Source organism: Bacillus rossius, chromosome 18 (genome assembly GCF_032445375.1).
Source record: "Bacillus rossius redtenbacheri isolate Brsri chromosome 18, Brsri_v3, whole genome shotgun sequence".
In the NCBI taxonomy this organism is placed as follows: domain Eukaryota; kingdom Metazoa; phylum Arthropoda; class Insecta; order Phasmatodea; family Bacillidae; genus Bacillus; species Bacillus rossius.
Genome location: NC_086345.1, coordinates 11,076,430 through 11,094,205, shown reverse-complemented (window position 1 = coordinate 11,094,205; position 17,776 = coordinate 11,076,430). Strand labels below are relative to the sequence as shown.

The following is a 17,776-nucleotide window of genomic DNA, read 5'->3' as shown; positions in this document are numbered from 1 at the left end:
ACTGTCCTAAAATATTGCACATATATTTTATCTTTGTTTTGACTTACTATACAAATGATTTTAGTACAATTGGGGATGCATGGTTAATACATATCACAATATTATAATATGGTTAAATTTCTGTCCCCTCAGATTTGTATTAATGATGCATTACTGTATATGTATACCAGAGAAGAGTGATTGCATAGCATTAAAGTTTTGAATACCAAAATAAAAAATAATAACAAATATAATTAAAGTAAAAGTTTATTTCCAGCGTGACTAAGAGAATGCTGCTTCAGAGAACTAGACTTTCTAAACTTAGCAGTACATACAGTACAAGAGAAAGGTTTTTCTCCAGTGTGTGTTAGAGAGTGCTTCTTCAGACTGCAAGCATGGCTAAACCTAGCAGTACATACAGTACAGGAGAAAGATTTTTCTCCAGTGTGTGTAAGAGAGTGCCGCTTCAGAGAGCTAGGCTGGCTAAACTTAGCAGTACATACAGTACAGGAGAAAGGTTTTTCTCCAGTGTGTGTTAGAGAGTGCCGCTTCAAGATACTAGCCCTGTTAAACTTAGCAGTGCATACAGTACAAGAGAAAGGTTTTTCTCCAGTGTGTGTTAGAGAGTGCTGCTTCAAGTTAATAGACTTTCGAAACTTAGCAGTACATACAGTACAAGAGAAAGGTTTTTCTCCAGTGTGTGTTAGAGAGTGCTTCTTCAGACTGCAAGCATGGCTAAACCTAGCAGTACATAAGGTACAGGAGAAAGGTTTTTCTCCAGTGTGTGTAAAAGAGTGCATCTTCAGAGAGCTAGGCTGGCTAAACTTAGCAGTACATACAGTACAGGAGAAAGGTTTTTCTCCAGTGTGTGTAAGAGTGTGCCACTTCAGAGTACAAGCCTGCCTAAACTTAGCAGTACATACAGTACAGGAGAAAGGTTTATCTCCAGTGTGTGTAAGAGAGTGCCGCTTCAGATTTCTAGCCAGGCTAAACTTAGCAGAACATACTGGACAAGAGAAAGGTTTTTCTCCAGTGTGTTTAAGAGAGTGCTGCTTCAAATTACTAGACTTTCGAAACTTAGCAGAATATACATGACATAATATAGGTTTTTGGTATGTTTGTGTATTAGTGTGCTGTTGTATTGGTAGACAATTGCTAACATAATTATTTTCTGTGGATTTAGGGTGACAGTTTGTGGGGCATGATAATTTCATGGGGTCAGTGTTAGTCACTTCTGGCTTGATTAAGATGCAGGTGTCTGGTGAGTCTTGGGATCTGTGGCCCATGCATCCTGATGAAGTGTTGCCATGGTAACCCACACAGCTGTGTGGTTCATTCCATCCAGCTGCTGTGGCTAGAACAGAAACACAAACATTTCCTATGTTTAGAAATAAAAACAAAAAATACTGATAAAATATCTTTTATTTCCATGACCTCAATTATTTTATACTAGTGTATCAAGAGACAAAAGTACCAAGGAGTGGATAATTGCTTATCAAAATATCAGAGACTGGTAATCAAATTACATTTTTTTAAAATTTTTTATGCATTCAATGTAATCACATGCCTCACGGAAACATGGTTCAATGACAAAAGAAAATTGCACTTTTCTTCACAAACCAATATTGTTTCTTTATAAATGCCAGGAAAGTTTTATTCATTTTAAAAGAAAGAGGAGACGTTCTAATTGCAGTGAATAAACACAAATTTTTGTCTGTTCAAACAATTGAGAAATATGGTTTCTCCAGAATTGAAGCTGCGTGGTTTGGAATTAAAATATCCCCTACGAACTCTCTTACTCTCAATAATATTAATTAACCACATATATAACATCTAAAGAATATCTAGTCCTTTTTGATTTTTATAAACCAGACACCTGCCAAAATAACTTAATGTTACTCTAAGATTCCTACGTTCCTAGTAGAGACTGGTTAGCTAAATTTAGAATATTTATTGATAAATTTAGAATGTTTTCAAGTGAAGTTGCATAAAAAATCCGATTCTCATTTGAAATGTCAACATATTTATTGACCATTTAAGGATTTTGTTTACTAATTGATTTCAACCACCCGGGTACATGTTGGTGGTTCACACAGTCTAGGGTCTACTTCTGGAGAGAGATGGAGATTATTAAGGTTAATTTTTTAGAGTAGCTATTTACTGAAGATTAATTAAGTTATTTTATTTAGTAGGTTCAAGTGTCAGAAAACAGTTAACAAGAGTGCATGATTTAAAAGATTAGAAGTTAACTAAAAGAATAAGTTATTGGATATATTAATTTCTTGTGGCAGAACATAGTTAACAAGAGCGTGTTTTAAAGGGTAGAAGTTAATGAAAAGAATACTAGTTAGTTTATTTTCAGTAACTTGTAGGAGGCTACGTGTCAGTACATGTTTTGTTAATCGGGTTTGACAGTTTGAGGGACTTAGCATTAAGAGTTTAATGTTAAGCCAGTAGCTTTAAGTTTTTTTAATTTTAATTTTAATATGTAGAAGGCTTCCATGAGCTTCATAGGAAAGTGTCAGCAGGTAAAGTTCTTTCACAAGAACCTTCAACCGCGTGTAACACAATCCTTAAATTTTTATAAAATAATATGAGCTGAGTAAACAGTGTTCAAAAGGGTAATCCAATTAATAATAGCCAAGGATAGATGCAAAGGCTAAATCAGCAAGTATTTAAATTAACACATTTCGTTTTAATCGTGGGCAAAAGCCTCATGTAAATCCTCATACAATTACACCAACCTTTTACATAGAAATTAATACTGATTAATTAGCAAAGGGATACAAAGACAATTATATAAAATTAAGTAATTATCCCCTAGAACAAGAGCACTAGTACAATTGTCACGGCAAAATACGTGAACGTATTTTCAATATTACAAATACTTTAGTATTTTCTTTAGACAAATAGTATTGGATAGTAAAGAATAATTTCTCGTTAAATTAACGTCAACAAGTGCAAAAGAGTGACAACCCTCAATCATCGCAGCGACCGAGAATTACGTTAATACAGACAAATGCCTCATTAGACATTACAAGACCCGTAAATGTTAATGCAAGCGGCAGCGGCCTAACCTACACTAGGTAAATTGCAATTTAATTCAAATGCATAAGATATCAAGAGAAAAACAATTTAACACTACGTGATTACATACATTACGCAAAAGCGAAACACAAGCCCTAAACACGAGTAACGACATGACGGGGAGAAACGTCTGGCAAAACACGAGTAGCAATCCAAGCTATTAATAAAAAAAAAACGAAAAGGGTAATAATGCCAAAAGTAATTTCAAAGGTGACGGCCGAATAAACAATTTAGAATACTTTAAGAGTTTAGTTGTTACAAGTTACATGAATGTAAGGGTCACCACCTTACAAGCACTTACATGAAGTCTCCCCGCTGTCACACTCACTACATTTAACTAACTGACCTACATGCTGAATTCAATAAATACCAGCACCGACTGGCTATAACAACCTATCTACATGATATGCTAACCAACAAGAAGAGTCTTCAAGGCAATACACGCAGTTTTAAGTAAAACCGAAGGCGCCACATGCATGCGCAGACACCTCAGGAGGGGAAGTCAAGTACAGCACTAGATGCAGGGAGGGGGAAAACGAGGAAGGGAAGGAGCGCCAACGCCCGCCGCACGGCGCGAATTACAAACACAGCGCACCGAACACTTCAATGTGATAAGTTAATTTAAGTCATTTTAGATTAGTTTAAGGTAATTTTAAAGCCCTGGGTTAACAGAGTATGATTTATGTACACATACTGTTGTTTCAATACGAGTTCCCATTAATAATAAGCACTTAAAGAGATTAACGACCGTATATTTAAATTTGTTTATTTATCGTGCAATTTTGATAAGATAATTTAAGTAACTTTAAAATTATTTCATATAAGTGGTAAGGACATAAAGAAAAAAGGTTTAGTTGAATTTTTGTACGGTAGAGGACAGAAAAACTAACAAGTACACCTATCCCTCACTTAGCACGTCTTCAGATTCCGCGGATTCATTTAGCACGATGTGAATTTTACTGACCCAGTCTTCAATAGAATGTCTGTAAATTTCAGTTAGAGTGAAATCTCGGCAGGCAAAAAAAAATCTGGCACGAAGCCACGAAGTCTGTTTCAACTTTTGTAAACAACACATGGGCCGTGGGATACAGTTAGCCAAACAAGGGAGGAAGAGATGCGCGCGCAGTTCTGTCTACGCTATCGGCTGTTGCATAAACATCAGCTATGGCAATTTAAATTGCGGCTATGGAGTGTAAAGGACCAAATTTTTTTTTATGTCCGCGCATATGCCGTTGAGCCGTACCGTTCTTGCCTGGCCACAGACCGGGCCGTGAACTCAGTCTAGCCAGTGGCAAGGAATTCACACAAACAAAAGCAACGTCTGCCCATTCAGCTGCCGGTAACTGTACGTGCTTGATCACTCATAAACGCATTGTGTTCAAGTATTTGAGACAAAACTAGAAGTAATACAGCATGCACAATTTTCTTTTAAAGGCTTTTTAAACGTTATTTATAACTTTTATCTGTAAGCCTGTGTTGCCACCGTGCACAGTTTAGAAAAATGTAGCCTGCGCTAGTTGGCATCATTCATGTTTGGCTATGTTGCTTCCCGTATAGAGCGTGCACACGTAGTAGAATATTGATATTGATATCTCGCCGATTGCATGCAACACACGCTCTCTGTCTTGTGCCGAGTTTACTACATTTGATAGCCCGTACTATTTCGTGGTGTGTACTACAACGATAGTTATGCGTTAGTTCAGACTCACATGAGTCACAGTTGTTTTTCTATTTAAAGTTGAAGAAAGGTTTTTGTTTCATGACTTATTAATTTAAATTGTTTGCCGTGCTTTTTTTATTCTACTTTTTAAATAAACGTACTTTCCATGAATGGGTTATGGTTTATATGAATAACATGACCTAACATTTTTTTTTCCGCATAAAAATCGCACCCCTACTTTTGAAACTTAATCTTATTATAAATTGTGCGACAATTATGCCTAAGGAGGTAAGCACTAAAATTTTGAAAAAGCACTTCAACTTTGAAAAATTAAAATGTAATCATCCGGACAGTTATATTGGTTTCACTGTCAGTATAGGATGGTTTGGATAGATATGCGACGTGAGTTGAAGGTCACGCCCGGGCGGGCAAGTTAGCAGCCGCCTGACGATAAAGTACATAACCACGTATCTCCCGTTACACGGTGTCATATTTGTCATACAAAATGTGATAGGAGGCATATTAAGATTTATGGTGAGACATATTTATCGTTGAGTGTTATACTACGCATTTATGTTATATAAAGTATATTTTCCTAGACAATTTTGGAATACATTAGCCTTGCTATTTGTGGACACTAATGCTTCAGAATATGTAATTTCGAATAACACGAGCATTTCTAGGAATGAATTAGTCGTGCTAAGTGATGGATAGGTGTATGCCCTTCCTCAAAGTAAGAGAGTAGGATAGAACACAGGTTTGGAGTTGAGATGCTGTGTAATAACAGTTGTAAGTTCCCTCTAGGTTGAGAATTATGACATTAATTAAGGTAATTGTCCTGTAAAGTTACCATTAAATTCTAGAAAGATTTAAAGATTTAAGGATTGTGATACTCCCTCAGTTAATTTGATCTACAGTGAAAGTCCGTTGTAGCGAATGCGGTCTATAACGTAAAGTCCGCTGTAACGATAATTGCCATCGGCACTGTCAGTTTTACTTATGCTGCGTAGGATAAAAATTTCGGAAATAACGAATGCAGCGGTGAATCATTTTCGCTATAGCGATAGATTAAACACCTGTAATTTTTCTCTAAAACAATGAGAAAACATCTACAATTTACTTAATAAATGAGAAACAGCTTTGCACAATTCCACGCGTCCGGCAAATGAAACAACGCGCTTGATGTGGCCATCTTGGCAACACCGCACAAGGTGGGGCCCCACAGCGAGCATAGCTTGCCTCGTGGCGACGAAAGCAAGTGCGACAGGGCCCCGCTGTGAGAATTACTTATTTAGAAACACGCCGACTGTAGCCCGTAAATGAGCATAACTCATCTCACACTTGCATCGTAAGCGTTGCGTACGGTTTAGTTACGGGGAGTTGAACACGGAACTTGTCGAGCTCGTCTCTTCCAATAAAAACGAAGCGGCATCTGAAGATTATGACAATAATGACGACGAACCAAGTGACGTATCTGTTCCGTCGAAAACGTCAATGATGAAGGCACTTGATACAATCAGTCGTTTTTATCAGCATACAAATGCTTCGACGAAAGATTTGATGAATTTCCAAGAGGTCCAGTCGTTTATTTTGCCCGAAAGTCTAGTGAAATCAAGGCAAACGAAAATTGATTCGTTTTTTAAAAAGTGATTTTTAATTTTGTGTTATTTTCCAAGGGTCTGTACGAGTGATTATTTTAGTGTTACTGACCAATTGTCGGAAAAATTATTTTATATAATTTGTATGGTTGTCCTTGTCCAATGTAATTAGAGATTTTTTTTATTGTTTTGTGTTTGACATTTTTCATAGGTGTCAACGTGAGTAATAATGTGAAAAAATCTAAAATAAATTTCACTAAATCTTTAAGTTTACATATTGTTAGTAAGTATTCAAAACTCCGCAAATATGCACCCGATATCATCAGCTTAGCGCACATGTCTCCAGCAAACCAGCTGCGGTCAAAGCAACAGGAAGCGGCCGGCATGACCTAAGGTCCTGGTAGAAAACATTTGTGTTTATTAAAGATAAACTATTAGGAATACAAACCTCTTAATAACTACGCAATGTGAGTGTTGGTTAGTGAGTGGTCCCTCAAGTAAAGATCATGACAACACATTAGAGATGTAACATATTTATTGGCTATTCAAGAATTTCATTTATTAATTGTTTCGAAACATCCTGTTACAGTATAAATACATATACAAAATAACTCTTACACATTAACTAGTGCTCTGAATAATATTCTGGAAAATTGAGAATAGCTACGAATTAAAAGTATTGTGGAGCCAACTTGTGTCTAAAATGAAATTATTTCATTTATTTAATAATTTCCTCAATTCTAGCCAAACTATCCCAGTATAAGAATTGTGTTACGATACTTGAGTGTAAAAGTCAAGGCAAGGTGTTTCAAAGGTACGTTAAATAATAATATCGTAATTTTAGACCTTGGAATAAAGTGTAATCAAAATCCTTATGTACTGTTTATACGTATTCATGTGTAGTGCCTGTTATGACGGTGACAATACACTTTGACATATATAAAACAACACGTAACATGAAGATTACCTTAAACTACCATATTCTAAGCTACAGATGGTATTTGAAATGACTATCAACAATTCTATTAACACTTGATAGAGTTGTTTTCACTATCAAATGTTAAATATTTAAGTGTTATTTAAAGTATTTCGTACAATTAAAGTCACACATAAAATGAAAGGTAAAATTAGTAAGTTATCAATTCTTAACTAAAATCAGTCCTGTAGAGCGTGGACCACTGGGTACGTTCAAGCAGTACTTGTCAGCAAAAGATAAAAACACATTATGAAACAACCAAATTCCATCTGTACTGAGTCATACTATCATGATCGGGATCGCGATTCCGGGATTTGATTATAACTCTAAAGATGAACAGACTACAGAGGATATTCATTATAATACTAACGAGTCTAGATCGGTCAAAACAATGTTCGTTGCGCTTGAACTGAAATTAGTTCAGTGACTTCTAAACGGCGAGTCTTCGGTTGATGGGGTAAGGGACCAAACCTAGATGTATGATAACCACGAGACGTGTAGGCTCTCGGAGACTCCTTGGTTCAACATGTCAAGGACTGCGGTAGTTGTGCAGCTCCTCCGTCCTCTAGCAAGCTGCAGGAATATGCGCCGTAACACCTCCGTACTTCCGGATATGGAGCGACAGGACTGGACTGCGCGACGTTCATCCTTCCCGGGCTCCAACTGTGACTTCTCATTTTGACAGGATTCTCATTTCTTCGTATTACAAACTGTATCCAATCTTCGTAGTAGTCATAGAATATCAAGTGAATTTGGCGATCTCTAGGAGACAGATTACCTACAATTTCTCTTCTTAGAAATAATTATTTAAAATCTTGGTATTTGAGTATAATAGGGTTGTGCGAGAATGAGATTTAGGCCTCGAGAAATTTTCGAGAAAGAAAATATTTTTCTCGCGAGAAATGAGACGAGAATGAGAAATTTTAAAAAAATCAAGATTTACTCTAGATATCACTTTCAAAATATATTGTTCTGTACATAAAACTGTTGTTTATCATATAGAATGTCAATTTAGTTGCCTGTGCACAACCTACATGCACTACATGTTATGTAAGCGTACACTAAATTATAAATAAACATTCACTCACTTAGGTAAAAGTCTATTAGCTAACATGTTAATCGTGGTTCCCGTTGACTTATCGCCACTTTTAGTGTAATACTGCCACACTGATATGTCCACATCTTCCATTTTACCGTAAAATCAAAGTTTAATTTGACAACAAAGTTTACTTCTGTGTAACTGTTATATTCCCGCAACACTTTTTTTTCCACTTGGTTACGCCGCAGTTAGAGATAAAGCAGTATTAGGAAATTATTCTCATATTCCTAATAACATTTTACAGGCGTCACATTATTTATTCATACCCGCAGAGTAGCTCGCGTAAACGGGAAACTCTGGTACTGTAATGAAAACAAAGAAATTGATACTAGGGATGGCTTTGGCGGGATTCTAAGCCCTTTTCACAATACCGCGACGCGACGCGATGTGATGTGACGTCATACAAAACCAGCCAATCACAACTACATCGCCCGCGATGCGCGACAGCTCACTTGGCGACGAGGCTGTTTCGTCGCTTCGGCGATGTCGCTAATGACATCAGAAATAACAGCCAATCAGAAACAAGATTGTGGTAAAGAAGAAGAATAACTGAAAACAAGAGGTAAGAAATGATGTATTGATGCATCTAAGTAATGTTAGTAAACAACACGTGGATTTTGTTCAATTGAAATGAGTTTTGAAGACTGTCTGATTGATGAAGTTCAGAAAAAGCCGTGTTTGTACGATGTTTCTAGTAACAAATATTGTAACCAGACGGAGAAAAATAATGCTTGGTTAGAAATATATTATGGGCTTCGCGATTCCTATCCATAAATAAATGCTTCTACCAGTCAGTCAGTGTACAAATATAATAACAACAATCTAAATATACATACCTGACAAAAACTTTTGTTTACAACCATGTTGTAAAATATCCCCAGCAGAGTGGAGGCTGGTTCGGTTTTTTTTCGCCAGTTGCATGGCGATCGCTTCGCGCTATTATGAAGTGCGCTAGCTGGCGACATATATTTAAGTCGCTGCCTTCGCTACATCGCGTCGCCAGATCGCGTCGCATCGCGGTATTGTGAAAAGGCCTTTCGTGACGTCTTACGACTGAGTGAAACAAAGGTGGAAAAGGAAATGGGATGAACATACTATTTATTCTGCCTTTTCAACGGGTTTGAACACACACATTCACGTAATTTTACGTAATACAAGGGAGTGAATTGTTCTGCAAGTTCAATCCATTACTTTACATTCCAGTCCATTTAATAATCACATCACTTGCGCAGTCTTTTATTGGAAAGAAATAAGAAACGGAACAGCGAAGCAGACTCGGTCTGGCAGCATGACCACCATTTCCTTTTGTTCGTTAAAAAGTAAATTTTGTATTTTGCCGCAATAATCAACATTTCAGTATGCTATTAAACATTACCGAACAAAATATTATGACTAAATTAAAGGTAATGCTTTTAATAACTTTACCGTAATAACGTGTATGTAAACAAAACCAATTTTGTAGGTTAGGTTCGAACGTATTTTATTATGTATTACGCTTACGTAATTTAAAAATTAAATACGGCAGTTTTTCTTTCAGGATAAATTGGAATTTCATATGACAGTTTTTATTCACAGTTTCGGTTATTGATAAAGGTTTTGGATGGTTGACTATCGGCTAGTCTAATATCTCTTAATGATTGCATCATGTTTGCTTTGTGTTCCGCCAAATCATTTTTCGTCCAAACAGGCAGACACGTTTGGTATTTTTAAAACATTTAAACTAAAATAATGGCAGTGTGTGTGTAATGTTCAACATATAAAATTACAACTATCGATTGAGTTGTTACCGGTACCAAAAAAAATTCTCGTTTTTTTTTCGAGAAATTATTTTTCTAGCTCGCTGTTCGAGAATGCAATATTTCTCGAAATTTTTCTCGAGGTTCGAGATCTCGCACAATACTAGAGTATAATCTTCCATAGATTAAATATCGTTATTCTCTTACAAACTATTTGTAGTAGCAGTTTTTTCCAATCTTAGAATAAATGTATTAAATTATATATCAATTAAAAAATGTGTTGCGTTTTAGCTGCTGTATCGATCAAGTCCCCATTCTATCTAAAAGAATAATTTTTACTCAGTAATAAACAATATTATTTCGTTTGTTTTAAAACAAAAGAAAATAAATTTACTGACCATTTCTGATGCGTTCATCCTTAAATTAATCATTAATTCAAAATACTACTGCTATACTAACTTTGACAACATTTAAAATAAAATGAACATTGAGTAATACATAAACAAACAATAACAAAATAAATTTACAGTCTGGGTTGATCACAGAGTCCAAATAAAAATAAGTAGAGATGGTGATTTATAGCATTTAAAATAATGACATTTAGCATTTTGAATTTGAAATTTAGCATTTTGTAGCATTTAAAAAACACAATTTAGCCATATCTCATTTTACATTACGGAAGAAAAGTATATTTTTAAAAAAGAAACCGTTGCTTGCCGTTTTACCGATTTTTTTTTTCAACAGACTTCTCGGTGAATTTTTTTTTTTTTTTTTTTTTTTGCAGTCTGATGTCCCTCAGATTTAATGTGCTTTTCAAGTAAATCTTTTTTTTTTTCCATTCCAGATGGCGATTACATAAATTAAAATTGCGCATTAAAATATTCGTATCACTTTCCTATAACCGTTCACTTTTGTATTCATTTATGCGATTGCGAATGGAAATGACGTTTTGTCCCATTTTTACCACGAGAAATAACAGTATAAAACACATTCACGAGTATGCACGTATTTGTAAACACGCAACATTCCACAGACTACACAAGAACGTTGCTTTCACGTGAAACACAGCCAGAAAATGGGACTTACAATTGTTGGCGCAACGAAGCAGAGATGTCGCAATATGGTGGCCTAAAAACTTGTATGACGGACAATCTTCCAGCTAGTTGTTCTTTGCTTTGTTTACAATCGTGAGGCACGGATGGCCATTCTACATTCAATATTTACGAACAATAGTAGTTGTAAATGACGTGACAATAAGATACTTGTGCTGAATACGCCATAAAATGATGGTTTCTTTTGATACTGAACTGAAACAAAATACAATCGGTAAATAAATTGTGTAGAGTGAAGACGAATCTACGTTTTTTACCTTGATTTCACATTTATCTCGGAATAGTCTAGCGGAAAAAATATAATTTAGCATATTTTAGAATCTATTTAGCAAAAACTAAAAATCACCATCCCTAAACATAAGAAATGAAATATAAAGAAACTAAATAAATATTACAAGAAATTAAATGTTTACTTTCTATAAAGCGTAAATATTGCCTTTGTAGTAAATTCTTTTTTAAAGTGTTTAATATTTTATTGATTTTAAGATAATAATATTTAATAAAAGTTTTTACACCAGAAATTTTACTTAGCTATCTTATTTGTATGATACAAATGATTCATTGCAATCCATTTCAAAAAAATTAAAAATAAGTATTTGATTTTTGAGATAAAAGATGTGCACCATATAAAATATGATCTTAGTGTTATCACATCTTACAATTGAAGATATTTTTTTAAATACAATTTTGACTTAATTCTTTACTGAGTGCACTCCAAATCAAATGATGACTTTTATATCAGTTTACTATGAGTCGAGAGATTACTACAAGCAATCAAGTATGGATTATTTTGGTTATGTAATGAGCCAGTGATGCTGTGTTTTGTATTTCTGTTTGGAAGCGCTGTCAGAACCTTCCGACACGAGGTGGAATGGTACACAGCGAAGGTTAGACCAGCGGAGAGATGTGCTACTGGGCAGACTGGCCCTGGGTCTGGGTGACAGCTGAACATCACATGTCAGGGATTCCTTCCTGTTTCTCCCCGAGCTAGTGTCTCTCCACGTCCTGTTTCTCTTAACCCCATGCATTCCCGGTATACTATGTCATATCCTCCCTTGCATAAAATAACAAAGTAACTGTAATAAATGTTATACATGTCAGTTTTGGATAATTTTGTAAAGTTTTTCTGTATGACAGATTAATTCAATGTTAATGTTTATTGCAACTGATTGCCAAATGTTACGAGTAAATACTACTTTTCAAGCTTAACACTTGCTGAGGTAAAGCTGAAGATTTAAATTTGTCACTGTTTGTATATGTTGGCTTGTCTCACACTAATTATAAGTTCGTGACACAAAAACTATTTATTTGGTCTATTTTCATGTACATACACACATACATACACACAGAGAGAAAGAGAGAGAGAGAATATATTGTCGCGGGTTGAAATTTTGCAGGGTTGTTGAAATCAAATTTAGGGACTTTACTGACGCGACTCTGGGCTGGCTGCTCTGTTCACTCGTCAGCGCAAGTGGCGTGACCATGTAATTGGGGCACGGGGCCGGCGCGGCGCGCTGCGGGCTTGCAGAATTTTGTTTGTTTGTTTGGCCGCGCGCTGGCGCAGCCACGGGCCGCAGTTACTGGGGCGCGCTGTCGTAACAAGCCGCGCGGTGTGGCCTGCACATCGGGGTAGAGGGGGGGTAGTCTTCCCAGATGTTCTAGTTAGTTGTTTAGTAAATTTGACTTCAATAACGAGCTTTTGTTATGCTAGGCGCGGCAGGGCGCGCGAATTTAAGCGCAAGTGATTGGTGACTCGGGGCTCACTCAGGCGGAGGCTATGCGTCTCACCTGTGGTCACGAGTTGTTAGTTCGTTCGTGATGTAGGAATTCAGGCTCACTCAGGCGGAGGCTATGCGTCTCACCTGTGGTCACGAGTTGTTAGTTCGTTCGTGATGTAGGAATTCAGGCTCTCGGGCGGAAGCTATGGCCGACGCCAGAGGCCACGAGTCGTTTAATTTAAGTTAGGTCATAATGTAGTCATCTTCAAGCTTTCGGGCGGAGGCAATGGCCTTCGTCACTAGTCGTTTAGTTATAATTTTTAAAATGTAATGTTCGTTCGGATTTTAAGGGCAGGAGAGGCCCCTACGTTAGTTTTAAGTAATCGATCAAGAAAGGCTTTTCGGAAAATGTGAGTATGGACTTATCTTTGTTTTAATTTTAAGTATTAATTATGATTTGAGGTATTCGGAAGGACTAGGGATGTGTTTAGTGAAGTTCTCTCATTCTCTCTCTTGTAAGGTCGTTCAATCGTTAAGGAAGTAAAGAGATTATTGTTTTAAATTGTAATCCCGCTATTTAAATGTTCTTTAAAATGATGTTGATTATTTGACTTTAAGAATAAAATCATTTTAATTTAGTATTATGTTATTTTGCAAAATCTCCTTAGTTCAGCTCTCACCAGACATCCTGTACGGGATGACGAACCTATGATCCTAGGTACAGTAAAGTATTTTATGAAGTTAAGACTAGTTGATGCCAAGCGAGTTGTTTCTATGTAAAGAGCTACGATTCTCTCCCCCCTCTGAAAGTGAGACGTGACAGAAATGGCGGTGGCACCGGCTAGGTGCACGTGACAGAAATGGTAGAGTTCGCCGGATAGGTTCTATTTCTGGAGAGAGAGAGAGGTAGATTTTTATGTTTATTATTAAGTTAGTTTCAGCTTCTGATAGCAGGTTATTAAGAGTTTAATTGAGGAGAGGATTACGGAATTTAATCTAAGTGGAGGAAGTCTTTGAGATTTTTTTTTTGACGTAACAGATGTTTATTTGAGTATACTTGTAAGGATAAAGTTTATAGTGATAAGTTGTTTTAAGTCGTTGAGTTTATCAGGGATTTTTACGTGAGGAGAATACGTTATAATTTAAATGCTTATTAGAGATAATGCAAGTGGTTTAATTTAATTGAAGTTCATTTTAAGATTGTAGGTTAAGAGAATTATAATTTAAAATAAAGTTTTTTGTCGTAAATAGGAATTATTTTCAAGAGAAGTTTGTTTTGTTTTCGTGCGCGTAGGAGACGAGACGTACGAATTAAATCAGTCGAGGGAAGGATAAACGTTAGAAAGGAATTAAAAAGAAAACGAGAGTTTATGTAAAAGAGAGTTATAGAATTTATAGTGATGTTTTGTTTTAATTAGAAAAATGTTGAGAGTTGTTTCAGAACGACACGTCAGTGGACGTGGCAGAATGAACACGTGACGGGGAGGTGCTGAGACCTAGCGGAGAACGGAGGAACCGCAAGCGAGGGTTGGCGCACCTGATGGAATTCGGTGACGTCACGAGCACGTACAGAGACGTGGACGGCCGTGACCTTGTTTTGATCAGCTGTACGGTAACTTAGCGATAAGAAAATTGACTATTGGTTAAATAAATTTAAATTTAAGTGTGTTTTAGAAGAAGAGGAACTTTCAGTATGTAAGTAATTTATTTTAAGAAGTGTATGATGTATAGGCTAGAAGTGTTTCGTTGTAAGTTGTTTATGTTTTTGTTAGTTAAATTCTACCTCGGTTTTAAAAATATTTTTTTGGGATTTGTAAACAGTAATAAGGAGGTACACTATAAAATCAATAAGCATTGATAAAAGTGGGAAGGATAGTTTTTGTGTGTAGAGGGAATTTACTCCAAGGGAACAGAGAGACAAAATTAATGTTTTCTTTAGGGCGAGGTACCCTAAGGTGAGGTGTTGTGTCCCTGGGAAGTAGGGATTGTAGAGCAGACCCATAGGAGATGGGCTGGCTACGTGAATTAAGGGTTAGGAGAATCCTGAGAGTTGTGAGTAGTTTGGGGCAGGAGTTCCCCATGGTAGTACCGAAGTGGCTATCCTGTATGGGATAGGGTACCATTTCAATGAAGTTTGTTGGTGGGGTTAGAGCCCCCTGTGTAGTGGGCCTATAGCAGATAGGCACTACAGTGAAATTTTTGGTTATTTTGTGAGGTAAATTCCCTGGAGGTTAAGTAAGATTGGATTCAGTTAGGAAGGAGGGAAATGAGAAACATTGATGTAGAGAGTTAGTGTACTTGCCTAATGTGAAATTGAATTTTACTAAATTAATTTAGGAGAAAGTTTTGTTCGGTAAATAAATAATAATGGAAGATAGCTAGATAATTAATTAATTTTTTTTGAGTAAGGTGTTTTAAGAAATGAAATAAAATAATGTGAAATAAGTTGAATAATTGGGGAGGAGTTTCTTCAAGAGTTTAGATAATTGTTTTTGAATTTATTGAGATATTCAGCCAGTGAAGTTTGAGTGTGAGAGATACAGTGAGATTTTAAGGAAATCGGTTGTTTATTAATTAGGACAAATGAGATTTTATGATTAAGAGTCAGTAAGCATAGTTAAAATTTACGACATGATATTTGTTGACAGTTTACAGTTATTAAGGAGAAAACAGAGTAATCTATTTATTTTTATTTTAATGGTTTGAAGATAAGATTATGAATTTTTTTTTGGAAGTTTCTTTGGCATGTTGGAATAATTTTTTTTGATTTTTAGAATTTACAGAGAAAATTTAATTGATTTACATTAGTTTGAAAGTATGGAGGTTTAATGTTCGATTAGCCCTAACTTGATGGTCGGATCCCAAAAGAATGCCGTAAAACCGATAGCCAATTGAGAGGAATGCGGTAGGCGCTTGTGTAGAGAGGGGTTGTGGGAAAACTCCTTGGGACTGATGGCAGATCAGGGGCCCTAAATAGTGTGTGATGCTGTAAAACCAGTGCAGGGAAAGCCTGGTATGCTTAAATTTTTGGGCACAGGTTAGGTAAACCTGGGGTTCCATGGGATTTAGTCATGTTAGCTGCTGTGAGACATTAAGATTTCCAGGCTCCATAGTAAAGTCAATGTAAATTTTTGTTTTTAAAATAATAAATTTGTTTTTAATTTATTTGAGATATTTGATTTGGAACAGTGAATACAGACCCCGAGGAATAAGAGTTGTCATGCTGTGAGAGGAGAAGGTGGTAGGCCTAAAAGGGTACAGGCACCACAGAGGTTATGTGCATTGCATAATTTAAATATAAGGAAACTTGAGAATTTGAAATTTTGTTGTTGGGTTGGACACCCATAAGAAGAGTATAGGCAGAATTTTTATTGTTATGAGATGTCTAATTTAATTGAAAAGAAGAAAGTTTAAAGATGCAAGGTAACATTATTATTGTAATAATTGAAAGAGATTAAGAGGTAGAGAGAAATAGGCAGTTTTTGTTTGTAAGTACTAAAGTTTACATATAGAAATTTAGTAACTAAGAATGAATAATAAGTTAAGTCTAGTGTAAAAGTTTTTTTTAAGTTTGTTAAGTTAAGAGTCACAAGTAAATTTTTTTTAGAGAGAATGTCTTTGATAGGAAGTATTAGAAACTTATGGGAATTTTAGGGTAACATAAATAATGTAGGTAATGAATAATAAATATATGGTAGGTCTTAAGTTAGGATTAACATTTGAAGCAGAATTTAATTAAGAAGAAGGAAAATAAATAGGCCTAATGAAAAGAACAAAAAAGGATTTTATGGTAAAGCATTTTTTTTAAGTAATAAACAATGAATAATAATGTTGTTTCAGGGTAATGTGTACTAATAATACAATTTTTTTTAGGACCAAAGAACAGGAATTATGTAATTTAAATTAACATGTATTTTTGAAACTGTTACAGATTCCTTAAGATGAGCTGAGCAGCAGTCCAGTTTACAAGATGACAAGAGTTCGAGAGACAAGATACAAGATCACTGAAACAAGAGCCAAGACTGAAGATTCAAGAGAAGAGAAAGCTGGCAGCCATGGACTTACAAGTGGAGATTAATAAGGTCATGTAAAGTTTTATTTTTTTTTGGAAGACAGCCACTGTAGTTTTTTTGTTATAAACATTATTTACAGAACTTTTTAGGTTATAGTAATGTAATGGAACTAGTGAGTTGTGGTAGCTGTCAAAAAGAACTAATACCTTAAGTTTAATTTTTAAAGTTAATTTTCTTAATTTACAGAGGGATTAGTAGTTTTTTTTAAACCTTATTTAGGTTGGAATTTAAATACAATAGCTTATTATAAATGTGTACGAACAGTTCAAGTTCACAGTACTGATAGGTAGGTCAGATGATCTTATTGATTTTGATGATTTGTTGTTTTGAGTTGATTTTTAAGTGTTGTGAATTAGACAATGAAATAGTTCTGAAAACTTAAATTATTTCAAGCTAAGAAATAGTAAAGTTAATTGTAACTCAAAGGACACCAGAATTTAATTTTTTTTTGAATTAGTAATGTTTGAAAATTTTATACTTTACAAGAAAGGTTATAAACAAACAGATCGGATGGAACAAGGATGCAGTAAATCACAATTTCATTTAGAATTATTGATTAGCTTTTGAGGTTATGAAGTAAAAGTAATTATAATTTAAAAGTTTGAATAAAAAAATGTTTTTTTTTTAATTTGTTTGAAATAGAAAGTTTAAAAGTTAATTAGTCATGATCTAGGTGGGTGATGGGGTGGGAATTGGCCACTCTTTTTCCCTATAACCTCCCTAACATGGCCTTCTATT

The 17,776-nt window shown here is 35.4% G+C and overlaps 1 protein-coding gene across 3 annotated transcripts in view; it reads right to left on the bottom strand.

Moving 5' to 3' along the window:
* Nucleotides 1–228: 228 nt before the first annotated feature.
* Nucleotides 229–17,776, bottom strand: part of LOC134541096 (zinc finger protein 771-like) — a 29,514-nt gene continuing 11,966 nt past the window's right edge. For all 3 annotated transcript variants that reach the window (XM_063384254.1, XM_063384253.1, XM_063384255.1), the window contains exon 5: nt 229–1,333. In XM_063384254.1, the coding sequence (XP_063240324.1) occupies nt 234–1,333 (1,100 nt within the window). In that variant the 3' untranslated portion in view covers nt 229–233. The remainder of the gene's footprint in view (nt 1,334–17,776) is intronic.